Raw genomic sequence first — 14122 nt, 5'->3', positions numbered from 1 at the left:
TTTCTGATTAACCGTGGATCCCGCTGCCCTCAGTAAATAACAGAATGGAGACTTCCTGCTCTGCAGCGGAGTTCCCATCTTTACCTGCAGCCTCTAACGCAGGAGTCTTCACTTCTAGGCTGTGTGAGCTGGTTTCTCTTATAGCCAGTCTGTTCATCAGTGGGATGTTGAAAATGTACATTAAGTTCTTTAACATTTTAAATTTTATTTGAACAATTCCAGTTTGGCTGCTCTCCTTTTGGTTTGTTTTAAAACTCTTTGCTTTTTCTTTGGTTTAGTTTCAGTGACCCGGTGTCCTCTTCAGCAGTTACCGCCTCACAGATCTGTTCAGTCCCTGGTTTTAATTGGTAAATTGTTTGCCTTATAATACATCCCAAAAATGAAAGCATGGTTGATCTTACTGATGTAAAAATCCAGATTATAAAACATATATTCTTCATGGCCTCTGGGACTCAGTGTTTTAATAGGGCAAATACGCCCAATAGCCATTTAAATCATCTATTTAAAAAATAATTAACTGCTCATTAAAATTCAGATTTCACATTTGAAGGGATGTGAGTGTGGGTCGTTAGTTTAGCCTCCTCAACAGCGGGAAGGCGGTTTCAGTGATGGGATGAGCTTTCAGTCACGATTGGGTTTTCCAATTTGGGAGGAAAATTTGGACATTAAAACTTGCACACATTTTAAGGACAACCGTGTCCAATTAAAACTACCTACAAGAATATTATAACTATTTTTCTGCTGATCAGTTTAATGCCACAAATGATTTTGAGGGAAATGATGCAAAACTGTGTCAAAGGAAGAAAAGGAAACAGAATTCTTGACATTTGAAAAACTTATGAATATTTTCAGAGAACAATAATCACTCACGCGGTTGTGATAATTCAAATTACTACAAAAAAAAAAAAAAAGGAAAGAGAGACCGCCGGGGGTAGCCTAATGACATTACAGTGTGATTGGGCAGACGAAAGTCAACTGAGACTGTCATACCGACGACATCCAGCAGGGGGAGCATTCTTACAGCATTCTTTCTGTGAGTTGCGCATTATTTAGACCTAGTTTGAAATTTCTACTTAAATGTAAAGTTTTGATTTACATGTAAGAGATGTGACAGATATATTTCAATGTCACGCTAATTCTACATAATCTGTGAAGTGTAAGATTGTATTCCTGAACGCTGAATAACAAGAGCAGTGCGGAGACAGACTCCTGTATTAATCTGGTCTAGTTGGAATTGGCATATTTGTTTTCCTATAATGTCCACTGTCGATGTCCAACACAGCCACGAGATTCCGATATGAAAATGGTTCATGTTCGATTTGCCATTAAACCTCACTTAAATTCACATTCTAACACAGATATTTCATCTTCTGCTGGTTTAGTCTCCATGTTGTAGACTATGCCTATCCTCTAGAAGAAAATGTTTCAACAGCTTTTTCCGCTGCATCTTAAATTTCTCTTTTCCACAGACTATAAATCTGGAATATAAACTAGACGACAGCATGCAGTATATTATCATCTCAATGTATCGTAACAACATCTCTACTTTTTTATGAAGCAGTTACCTGATCTTCTACGTGGCATATTTAAACAACCGTGCGGAGGCTAAGCACGCAAAACGGTTCTGCTGCATAAACATGACTTTGCATAACATTAAATGCCCCTGTGGACAGCGCTTATTTTCTCTTATTTTTCACTGCTATTTGTTTACAATGATATACTTATGTAGCGTAGCTTTAAAGTGTACGCTACAGCCTACCGGTCTTCTCCGTGGCTGTACGAACTGCATGCATTTGCGGAATATTTTACATCCATTGTAGGCTACGACATTAATAAGGTCTGGTTACATTTGAGAAATGGGAAGGTGCGTAGCTTTTAAATTACTACTATAGCACAACAGGTTCCAACTGTAGACTACTGGGCTTCATCTCTCAGCACTGGAAATATGTTTTCTGCCCGCAGATAAATAAACATAAGCGCGCATGAGGATATTGGAGAAGGAAGCGCCATTATGTATTTAAATAAACAGCAACGGGTAGGCCGGTGAATAAAGAAACGCATATTTAAATGAGCGACTGTATTTCAATATACTTAAAATGAATTTAAGATGGAAACAGGCGGCCGTAAGTGGGGCGCGTGGCCACTAGCCTCATCATTATGCTTCGATGACAGATCGCCCAGAGAACCGCTGGAAGCCAGGTTGGTAAATATAGAAATCGCGAATATGCTTGACAGAAAAGTGGCGTCGTATTCTGCGTCATTTCAGCAAAAACAATTATGCAAGAAAACGCTACGCATGCACATCGGGGCTTGGAATAAACGTCCATGTCGTAGGCGATCTGAGCTGTCTGCCTATCTTTATCATTGTGCAGCCTAGCTCCGCCTTCCTACCTGTAAAGCTCACTTGCTATCTTTCCAGCAGATCTGACAGCCCCTATCAGCTGGCCGCTGTGTAGAGACTGAGGCAGAGTGAATGGGGACGGCCAAATAGCTGGCGCTGGCCGCGGAATAAAACCGCACAACCGCAATTAAAATTACAATTTCATCAGAGAATGGCGATCGAAAGATTCCTTCCATCTGAAAGCCTACAAGATTATTGACAAGGTGCCGTTTGAGAGAGGAGGGAAATCGATGACCAACCGTTAAGCGACTGGGGTCCCTAACTCGAAGAAAGCTGGGTCGCATTCTCGCTGATTGAGGTCTATTTTATGCTCGCAGTAAAGATCTATAAGCTACACCAACCAAAGCCGAGACGACAGTTGTGAACTGAATATATCTGCAAGATGGAATTGTCCAGGAAGGTTTGGGAAAATCCGTCAAAATGAGAGCGCACCGCCGTCACTAACGCGGATTTAAATGCGTTTTGCAGAGGGACACAGACTCGCTGTTTGAGCTTCGAAGCCCAGCTCGCCTGCTTGCCTGGCTCATGATTGGAAATCGTCCTGTGTTGAAGGAAACTGGGGTAAAATAACAACTGAAGGGAGAGGGATATTTGAACCAATATGGCTGATGCGTGGAGCCGGGAACGCGGGCTGGAGCTCTCCAAGGCTTTTGGATGCTAGCTGTGGCAGATGGCAACGGTTCGTATGGCGTCCGCAGCAGTATAATGAGTGCTAATATCAATAGGCCTAATATAAATCCGGACTCTGTATACATTTCCAAGATGGATGTGATCATCCCGTTCTCACCAGACGTGCCATGTGATAGCAATGGCCAGCGCATGTGGTGGGCATTTCTCGCCTCATCCATGGTAACATTCTTTGGGGGTCTGTTCATCATTCTCCTCTGGAGGACCCTCAAATACCTGTGGACGGTGTGCTGCCACTGCAACGTCAAAAACAAGGTAATTCCTCCGCCTCTCACACTCCTGTTCTGTCCTGGCAGTTATGGCGGAATTGTGCGGCGCTTGCTTTTTGGCAGTTGTTTTTATACCCGCGGCGAAATGTAAATCCCTTAATATGTACCGTGTTTTAAGGAGAGAGGTAATAAAAATATAATAAAAACATTTGTTGCCTTTGGCTTTAAAAACATCCTAGCTGAGTAATTATGTTCCAGCGGAGAGACACATGTTCGCAAAGCATAGGACAAAACACTGAAATATATTACGGTTATTGTGTGTTATTTTAAGTATTTTCAGTCGGAAGGGCCGTACAGTAAAATCTGTACAGATCGCAAACCCATGCAAATTGTTTCCTCAAAAAACAGTGCCATTCGTTCAAACAGCAGACCCTTTGCATATAAAATAACTGGGTAATTTTGTGTTAGCCAGGCGTATTTCTACAGTTTTATATTTTACACCTCAATCCAAGTTCTTTTTATGGGCTCCATGACGAATGTATGCTAGTACACGGCTATCCTCATGGGACACGGTGGTGATTATTTGATTGAAGCCGACAATCCAAGATCCGCGGTCATGCGCTGATTGCATTTCCCCGTACACGTCAGAAGCCAGTGTCCTCTGCTCGTGTTATTCTCTGGAATCTTAAAGGTGATCCTTAAACCGACGCACATTTCTTATAAAAATGCAAATTATAATCGTGCGTGATAAACTTGATCACATTTAATTAAATATTCTGCCGCAGAATTAGTCTGTGGAAGTGTCCTGGTGCATGGATAAGGGTTAAAGAAAACGATGTAAGTGATGTTCACGTTTTATTTTGATAATTTACCGAGATTTCTTAAATTTAATGCAAACAGCATTTCCCATGTTCCTGTGGTCTTACGGGATCAGCTTCATGGGCGCGCGTTATGCGCAGTCTTACGCGCGTGAATGGATTTGGGTCCCCCTATGTATTATGAAAATCTAGTATGAAACTTCAGTTCTGCTGAGAAATTGTGTGTATCTGAACTAAAAATTCTAACTTCCCTTCAAACTCCTGGACGCTTTGATTTAGAGTGTGAAAGATTTCATATTTTGAATTATATTTAGTTGTTGCTCTTTGAAACGCGGGGACCTGAAGCCTGCTGAATTAATGTTCTTAGGATTTGTGTTTTGGGACTGCTGTCCAAATCTGCCTCAGTAGGGTTGTACCCTGGCAATATATTTGTGCAATTTTACCTTCTTCCTTTCACTGGCATTAAATCAATTAAAATATATGCACTGTACTCCAGGGGTATGTTCTGTAAAAGTTCAATGGCATTCAATGAAAAATGTGTTACTATAATTTCTCACCTACTGTGGATATACTGCTACTTATCAGACAGGCAGCCCTACATGGTAATTATTTGCATGACATCGGATCCAGGGCAGGGGCTGGCCAATCAGGTTCGTGGAAGACTACCTGCCCCCTAGAAGGCATCTCAACTGCCTTTAAATGAGCAACAGTCTCAACCCAATTAAGCCAGTAATTAATTTCATTAATCATGTGCGTTCTGTGATGGAAAGAGAGCCCGTTCGTGCCTGAAGCCCTGATGTAGAGCTCTGGGAGCTCTCGCTCCTGTGACGCCTGTTTACTTCAGACTGATTCAGTTTCAGGTCCCGGCATCAGTTTCACGCTTGCAAAATATTTTGACTGAAATGAACTTACGGTCAATGTCAGCCAGTTGCCACAGTGACGGTGATGGCTAGAAAAATCTCTCCCTTCTCTGCTTCCTCAAGCAGGGTGAAAGCTGTAAGGAAAAGAGTGGTTGGTGTAGTAAAGTGTATAATGGTATGAAATTTATGCTGCAACCTTCAGCTACGGTTTACAGTGAATTAAATGCAAACAAAAGGGTGTTTACAGTATGTGATGCAGATTCAGGTTTAATTCGGGGTCCCCCCCCCCCCCAGAGCGCGTGTGTGGCCACCGGCTCGGTCTAATTCGGCTCTTTCCGGCCCCGGCCAGTTCAGTCTGGTTATTTATTTAAAACCGGGCTCGTTAATCAGGCCTCTGAAGCCTCGTTTTCTTCGTTACCTTTTAATTTCCCGCGTGAAGGAGGTGCGCACAGAAGCCCCCCCCCCCCCGTTTAAAGTGCTGCCGCAGTCCCGACCGGTCACCGGTGCCCCCCCCCCCCCCCGCGCGCCTCTAAGAGGACGGACACGCCCACGGTGAGCGTGTAAGGGGCGTCTCTGGGCTCACGTCCTCCAGGTCGTGTGCTGGTGCCATTAACCCCCCCCCCTCCCCCAGACCTCGCCGGCTTGTTTGAGCTCCCCGCTGTGGAGGTTGTGGGGTCCTGGTGGAAAGTCTGACGGAACCCCTTCTCTAAGATCACGCGCCCGGGCCCCTGAGAGAGGGGGAGCCTGGGCTGTGCGGGACAGGCCGGGTCGGGGCGCTGGGGTTCGACCCGTTAGAGGGCCTGAAACCGGACCCCGGGGCAGCTGGGCGCTGAGGTGAGCTCCACTGGCATGGTGTGAGTAACAGGACCCCCCCCCCACAAAGCCCTGGAGCTGAGCTGGGGGCGGGACGGGGTGCGTGTGTGTGCGTGCACACACCTCAATACACCACTGCACACATGCACACACACTCGTACACACACATACATACACACACACTCACACACATGCGCACATACATACACAAGCCCTGTTGAAGTCTCATGAACATGAGGCAGAAATACAGGGAGATGTGCTGAGAGTGAGTTTAGGCGTTTGGTTGCTGGGATACGTGTACTTAAAGAATTGATGTGATTGCAGAGGCGAACGTGCCATAAAGTAACGGGAGCGTTACATCTCTTATTACACGTTACACGTGTAGTGGAGCTGTGCTTCTGTCCGACTGTCTGTCTGTCCCGCCTGTCCTCATCGCGCAGAGGGGTGTGCGTTTGGCGTTTTGCTGATTTGTGGTTCTCCAGTCCCCCCCAGCGAGGTGTTTGTTTTACTTAATGAGATTTTGATGGGCTGGAAGTGTTCCCGCTGTTTCTCCCCACGTTGGTCCAACCTTTCGATGAGGCGTACAGCACAGATTACACAGATTCAGGCTTTAATCTCTGTTGGTTTTGAGTCAGCCTTCTACTTTGCTGATTTTGGTCTTTTTGGTCTTGTATTTACTGAAATGCACGGGAGGGACACCCCGACGCAGAGGGGCACAGATGCCCATTGGGGGGTTTGTTGTGCTCCTGTGTTTCCCCTCATGCTTGGCAACGGTCCTGAGCGGATCTCAGGCCTGGGTGAGGCTGGCAGGCCCCCCCGGTCAGCTGTCCACCCCCCCCCCCCCGAGGAAACTGCGTGCTGAACACTGGCTGCCCATCCTGGTTGTGCTTCCTGTGAGCGTCTCTTCCCCTGCTCTCCCAGGTGTGACTGGGTCCGCTCCGCCGCACCTGAAGCTCGTTACGCTGGGGGGGGGGGCTCCTTTGTTTGGGGGGGGCGGGGGGGGGGGCTCCTTTGTTTCGGGGGGGGGCTCCTTTGTTTCGGCGCTTTGTTTGTTTCGTTTCCTTTTACGGGACGGCGGTGTCCGCGAGCTCAGCCAATGGGCGCGCGGCGGGCCATGTGTCACAGCAAATGAAAACGGAGACGGCGGCCGTTGCCGTGTTGACTCTTAGCTTGTCATGGCGCTATAAAAAGCAGCACAATATCCCCCAGAAGCCTTTGTGTCAGAGTTCAGTGGGGAAAGTGTGTCCGGCGGGGGCGGGGGGGCGAGGGGGGGCTCTGGAGAGGCCTGTCCTGCAGTGCGACCGGTGCCGCTGGGCTCCACGGCGTCGCCAGCGATGGGGGGGTCTGGGATGGGGCCTCCCTCTGTAGCTTTATCTGCCTTCAGCTGTTGTTTTCTTTAAAGCACGGGGTGGGGGTGGGGTGGGGCTTGGGGGGGTCACAGGGTGGCAGTGAGGCTGGGGGTCAGAGGGGGTGGGGTAAATGGGGGTGGGGGTGGGGTAAATGCAGACACTCTTCTGTAAAGGTGATGAAGGGCCATATGCTGATAAATGTAAATTTCATTTGGAGGGATGTCATGTTATTTTGTGTATTCTCTGTGTTTATGATTGTGTCATAGTGCAAAGCTGGCCGTTACTGACGTTGATGCGGGGGTGGGGTATAACAGGGAAAGGGGCGGAGCTAAGGGGTTATAACAGGATCCGTCCCTGATTGGTGCTGTGCAGTCATGGCACATGCACTGCTCCCCCAGTCTAGTGTGTGAGAGCTGTTAGCCAGGTCTAGCTGGAGTAGATACTTCCTGTCTCTTCTCTAAGTCACCTTCAGAGCATCTGCTGAATGACTGTATGTATCACACATGTATGTTTGAATATGTGGGTAAGTCCTATGCTACATGTGTTAATGTGATGTTATTTAAACAGCACTGCTTTGACATGGCTGTTTAATATTTCTGCACTGAAATCCGTGGGCGTTCTGAGCGAAACTCGTGGGGAATCGCTGGGTGTGATCAGCGCACTGGCAGAGAGGAAGGCTGGTTCTTATCTGCCTGCTAAAGGCTCCTGCAGGTATATTAGAGCTGAGAACTCAAAATTAGGATTTTTCACCCATTGAAAGATTGGTTAAATAAAATACATGTGACTGACAACCAGAAAATGTGGTTAAGCTTATATTAGATTTTTACTGGAAGGTGTAATTAAATTGGCTTTGTTGGTGATGAGCTCTAGACCTTGTAGTTATCATGACATGGGGGAGTGGGGGGAGTCAGGGGGGAGTCGCGAGAGCATCAGGAGTGGTACTCCCTTTCTCTCAGGGGGGTGGGAGTGATCCCCGCAGAAGCTCTCGTCTGATTGGCCGGTGACTCGTGCGCGCGGCTCGGGGCTCCTCTGGTCTGCCGACTCGTGTTCCGTTCAGCTGAATCGGTGTAGTGCGCACCGCGAACCGTCTGGGGAAACTCCCCCCCCCCCCACCCCCGTGGAGCAGCCTCGCGTTGGGGTGGTTGGGGGGGTTGGGGGGGTTGGGGGGATAGGGCCCTTGCCCGGGCGCGCGTGCGCGTGCGAAACGTCGCCATACGCGCCGCGCTGCTGAAGGTCACCTCTGCAGGGCCCTTACAGGAAGCCCCAGCCGTCGCTCACCGTTGCAGGGAAGCAGGACGCTCTCGCCCGCAGAGCTGGAAAACGCGGAGGAGAAAATGGCGGCTAGCTCTGTGGGGGACGCTGGCGTGACCTTCAGGGGCCCCAGGCGCTGGTGGCACTGGCTGCGTCTGCTTCCTGTCCGCTGATGAGCGCTGTGACCCGCCCTGCTCACCATTCAGTACGCCCGCCATGCGAATACGCACCCGCCCTGCCCGCCGTGCGAATACGCACCCGCCTTGCTCGCCGTTAAATACGCACCCGCCCTGCCCGCCATTAAATACGCACCCGCCCTGCTCTCCGTTAAATACGCACCCGCCCTGCCCGCCGTGCAAATACGCACCCGCCCTGCTCTCCATTAAATACGCACCCGCCCTGCTCTTCGTTAAATACGCACCCGCCCTGCTCTCCGTGCGCATACGCACCCGCCCTGCTCGCCGTGCGAATACGCACCCGCCCTGCTCACCGTTAAATACGCACCAGCCCTGCTCTCCGTTAAATACACACCCGCCCTGCTTGCCGTTAAATACGCACCCGCCCTGCTCGCCGTTAAATACGCACCCGCCCTGCTCGCCATGCGAATACGCACCCGCCCTGCTCTCCGTGCGCATACGCACCTGCCCTGCTCTCTGTTAAATACGCACCGGCCCTGCTCTCCGTTAAATACGCACCCGCCCTGCTCACCGTTAAATACGCACCCGCCCTGCTCGCCGTTAAATACGCACCCGCCCTGCTCTCCGTTAAATACGCACCCGCCCTGCTCACCGTTAAATACGCACCCGCCCTGCTCGCCGTTAAATACGCACCCGCCCTGCTCGCCGTTAAATACGCACCCACCCTGCTCGCCGTTAAATACGCACCCGCCCTGCTCTCCGTTAAATACGCAGCCGCCCTGCTCTCCGTTAAATATGCACCCGCCCTGCTCGCCGTTAAATACGCACCAGCCCTGCTCTCCGTTAAATACGCACCCACCCTGCTCGCCATTAAATACGCACCCGCCCTGCTCACCGTTAAATATGCACCCGCCCTGCTGTCCGTTAAATACGCACCCTCCCTGCTCTCCGTTAAATACGCACCCGCCCTGCTCTCCGTTAAATACGCACCCGCCCTGCTCTTCGTTAAATAAGCACCCGCCCTGCCCGCCGTTAAATACGCACCCGCCCTGGTCGCCGTTAAATACGCTCCCGCCCTGGTTGCCGTTAAATACGCTCCCGCCCTGCTCTCCGTTAAATACGCACCAGCCCTGCTCTCCGTTAAATACGCACCCGCCCTGGATGGCTCTGTATCTACAAAAGGTGCAATTTTGACAGTGCACACCTGAAAGAACACACACCTGAGAAACAGAGCTGGAGACAGAGCATGCAGAGGCCACTTCACCAGACAGTCATTGTAGTGTGATGTAGTGAGAAGAATGTGTGTGTGAAGAGGGTTCTGTTAAGACACTGTTCAACTGAGTTGATGGGACCCACATTCTGGTGTCGGTTAAGGCTCTGCTCCAGTGTGTGGATTGGCCCCACGGTGTGGTATCTGTTAAGGCTCTGTTCCAGTGTGTGGATGGGCCCCATGGTCTGGTATCTGTTAAGGCTCTGCTCCAGTGTGTGGATGGGCCCCATGGTCTGGTATCTGTTAAGGCTCTGCTCCAGTGTGTGGATGGGCCCCATGGTCTGGTATCTGTTAAGGCTCTGCTCCAGTGTGTGGATGGGCCCCATGGTCTGGTATCTGTTGAGGCTCTGCTCCAGTGTGTGTGTGCGCGTGCGTGCGCGCGTGTGCGTGCGTGTGCGTGCGTGCGTGTTCTCCCAAACTTGTGGAAGGGACTGTAGCAAAGCCACCGGTCAAAGAAGACAATGCAGCCTTTCCAAATTCAGAGAGGATGAAAAATCCGGCCTGACAGAATGGTCAAAATGCCCCGGTGTGTACCTGAGCTGGATTAACCCTGTAAGGTGTCACACCGTACATATCTTCCCTTAACTCGTTCTTAGAATTACATGGACAGAATTACACGGACAGTTTTCAGGTCTTCAAGATCACAGCAAGGTGAGTCAGTTATGGCGATTGCTGAAATGGTTTTAGTGATGAGGGAAAACTAACAGTCATTCAGTTCTGAGTCAAAGTCTTAAACAATGCTGAGTAAATACAGTTATTTTTGCATTCAGTAAATAACGCACTTAATATTTTTCTTTTCCTCATTTCAGTGTGGTCGTAACCTACAGAAACCCACACGTTATGGTGTGGAGGCTGATGAATGAGATTTGGCAACCTGAAGGAATCTCGCACTCAAGCTTTTTTTAATTTGTCACCGTAAATCTTGTTTCCAGAAGCAGAGAGCTGGTCCTGCCTGTTCCATTGAGCTGCAGTTTTCAGTTAAGCACAGAGAGCCAAACAGAATGACTCCTAACTGCCGTCGTTTGTGTGGGCTGCTTTAGAATCCTTTTTTTTTTTTTTTTCCTGTTTTTAATTTTCCATGATGTGTTCCCGTGGCTGTCCTCTCAGTGCGGAGCTCTCTAGATGAAGCTTACGTAAGGGTAGGGAATACGCAGTGCATACGCAGTGCATACTCAGTGCATACTCAGTGCATACTCAGTGCATACGCTGTGCATACCCAGTGCATACGCTGTGCATACCCAGTGCATACGCTGTGCATACCCAGTGCATACCCAGTGCATATGCTGTGCATACGCTGTGCATACCCAGTGCCTGCGGGTTTGTCTTGTGTTCTCCACCCAGCAACCTCCAGGTCACTGTCGCTTGGCAGAGCCCACCGTTTGACCTTTGACCCTCAGGACCCCTCCCCCTGGGGGCTCGCGTTTGGTGCTGATCTCTCACTGCGTGGAGGTCTGGGCCTGGTCTTGCTCCTGCTGAGGCTGATCTCTCACTGCGTGGAGCTCTGGGCCTGGTCTTTGCTCCTGCTGAGCTGTGCTGTGGCCTTTTATTTGCATAATGAATTAGCAGTTGCAACGGTTTAATTATTAAGGTTTGTCGATAGTTTCAGTGATGGCCAAAGTCGCTGTGTAGGAATGAAAAGAAGACTGCTTTTGCTGGAATGTATTGTTCACTGTGGAAACACACAATGACAGTGTTCCCCATTCTGCTTGTTATTTGGCTTATTTTGACTCTGTATTCAGACTGGGACGTGAACCCAAGCTTGCCCTATACGTCCCTGTTCGGATGGTTCAGTAGTCTACTCTTACAGTGGGGGGAGACACAGGGAAAGTGCTGGTTTACCAGCTCCAGTGTACTGCTTCTGATTTCAGCACCACGGAGAGCTCTGCGATAGGTGTGCTGCATTCACCAGCATCACACATGCAAACAGCCCCAAACCCCTACCAGTACCCCCTACCCCCTAACCCCTACCCCCTACCCCCTGTCCCCTAACCCCTACCCCTACCCCTAACCCTAACCCCTAGTCCTAACCCCTAACATGCCTCCCATCATAGCTGTGATACACTGGGACTCCCTGTCAGGCAACAGCAGTGTGCTGTGCTGCTAAGCTCGATTTATATGTGCTTTTTCTTTGCTGAGTTAACACTGTGGTCGCTAAAAACTAGTGTAATTGGAAATGTTAAATTAGCCCAGTTTATAATTCAGTTAAGAACGCCACAGGTGAAGAGACGTTTTGAGGATGTTAGGTCCGGAGCTGTTTCAGCTGTTTCCCACTCCCTCCTGGTATTTTTACTGAGTATTAGTGTTGTTTAAAAGAAAAATCTAAGCAGTTGTCAAACATTACATTACATAAGAGATTGCTATTTTTTATGTATGATGTACAGAAGGACATTGTTTTGATACCGGCTGGTATGTAATTATATAGCTCCCCTCTAAAGTAATTGTGGGTGTATTTGCCACTGATTCACTGTGCAGTATCCACTGTTCTGATTGGACAACATAAAACTGGCCATAGCGCTGTCCAGGGAGGCAGGGTTTCTGTTGGTCGCCCGTTTCTCCCCTTGTGCCATAACTCCTCCTCCTGTCAATCAAGGGCCCGTGCCAGGCTGTGTGTAGACAGGAAGTGGCAGTGTGCAGCACTAACCTATGATGTCACAATGACCCCCTCCCCCTTCTATTGCTGATTTGAACGCACGCAGCCTCATTGGGAAAACAGGCTGAGTCACATGTTGGGGGTGTTTTTTTAAAGAAAGGGGGAATGCGTGGCATGCTGTGTGTCTTACCCGGATGAGAACCTGAACTGGGGTGTAAAGTTGGGTTGAGCTTACTCTCCTCCTCTCGCTGTTAAGATGCAGAAGCGTGACCCTGCGGCTGGCTGTTTGGGTCTCGGTCGCACCAGCGCCAGGTTTGGCTGGAGGTCCGCATCGGCATGGCAACACCCGGTCCAGGAAGGATCTTCGCATTCCTGGGGCTCAAAGGCAACCCAAAATAAACGCCTCTCCTGCTTCCCCCTCCAGCGGCACCTTCATACGCACACCTTCAAAACTCCTTCAAGGCTGTGACCCAGAACGCTGTGGAAACAACACAAGCCTCAGGATATTGGGTTCCCACCCCCCATAGGGGGGCGGGGGAGGGGGGGGGGGTGCTGGTTTCTCTTTTAGGAGCCGCCTGTCGGTGGTCCAGAAATGGAAACGAACCGAAGGGCGTCAGGGCAAGGCTTCCGTGTGGGGCGAGGTCGGAGGTCAAAGCTGTTACAGGTCACAGGAGGAATTAGCGCAGCGCTCTGCAGCGGCTGCGCTGGGACAGCAGTGTTTTACCCGAGCCAGGCAGAGGGAAACTGTTAAATCTGCGCAGGAAGTGATGAAGAACTGGTAACGTGGCCAGCGGATTGTTAGTTTAATATGAACCCGAATATAAATGAGTGCAAGAGCGATTCAGTAGAACATGGCCTTACTTTTTTGGTGATTTTGAAGTGTGAAACATTAATTTTGTATGAACCCTAATTTGTTCATACGTTTATCTTGTGGATGGTTTTCTCTGTACTTGGATATGTGGGAGGTGGATGCTTAAGTACATTTTATAGCCCCTGAAAAGGACTGCAAATCTCATGTGAGAAATAATCTTTGGAGATGTGTGATTGAACAACTGAATGACAGAATGTCAGTTGTTCAGTAATCTCTTGGAGATGTGATCGAGGATTGAATAGAGAGATTCTATCTACAGGAGAAAATGCTACTCTACCCTGCTTCCTCTAACTGACACACTAATAGATTTTGACCAGCTGGTTACACCATTTGTGTGTGGTGTGTTGTCATGCTCTAACAGACTGAGACAGGAGGAGTTGCTCTTATTCAGTGTGAGATTATTCAGGGCCCTGGGGGGGCCTTGGGGGACCCTGACCCCTTCCCAACACTGTGTAGTAGTGTCCTCACTCTGTTTGTAGGCCCCTGGCCCTTGACTTTGAGTTTTTAAGCAAGAATTTAAGCTTTCCCCCTCATTACTAGTCATATCATTATTAGTGCAGCTGTCATGGTAATGATCAAAACTATTGAAAACAGTGAACACTGTTGCAACTAAGACTTAAGACTCCGTAGTGCCATTATTGGTTATTTGTAAAATGCTAAATAATGAAGTAAAGGTAATTATATGAAAGCCAGACATGGTTGAAAGATTCAGCTCTTGTTTGTTATTTGAAGGTTTGCTTGTTATTTGATGGTGAAATGCGGGCCTGCTGTGGAGAGCAGCCTGTTTTACTCAGACTGTCTGAAGTGACCGGTTGGAAACGAGCGGATCTTTCAGACGGCTCTCCGTTTCCCGTCCCTGCACAGCC

General features: G+C 49.1%; 1 protein-coding gene across 32 annotated transcripts in view; it reads left to right on the top strand.

Annotated features, from left to right (window-relative positions):
* The first annotated feature begins 1797 nt into the window (after window positions 1-1797).
* Window positions 1798-14122, top strand: part of kcnma1a (potassium large conductance calcium-activated channel, subfamily M, alpha member 1a) — a 168189-nt gene continuing 155864 nt past the window's right edge. For 15 of the 32 annotated variants that reach the window (XM_035400126.1, XM_035400120.1, XM_035400111.1 and 12 more), the window contains exon 1: window positions 3056-3343. In XM_035400126.1, coding sequence (XP_035256017.1) covers window positions 3056-3343 — 288 coding nt within the window. Of the gene's footprint in view, window positions 3344-14122 lie in introns of all 32 variants that reach the window. The other 17 variants (XM_035400122.1, XM_035400113.1, XM_035400109.1 and 14 more) reach the window with 3 other exon arrangements.

The sequence above is a fragment of the Anguilla anguilla genome, chromosome 18 (genome assembly GCF_013347855.1).
Source record: "Anguilla anguilla isolate fAngAng1 chromosome 18, fAngAng1.pri, whole genome shotgun sequence".
NCBI classification, from domain to species: Eukaryota; Metazoa; Chordata; class Actinopteri; order Anguilliformes; family Anguillidae; genus Anguilla; species Anguilla anguilla.
This window is presented reverse-complemented; position numbering and strand designations above follow the sequence as displayed.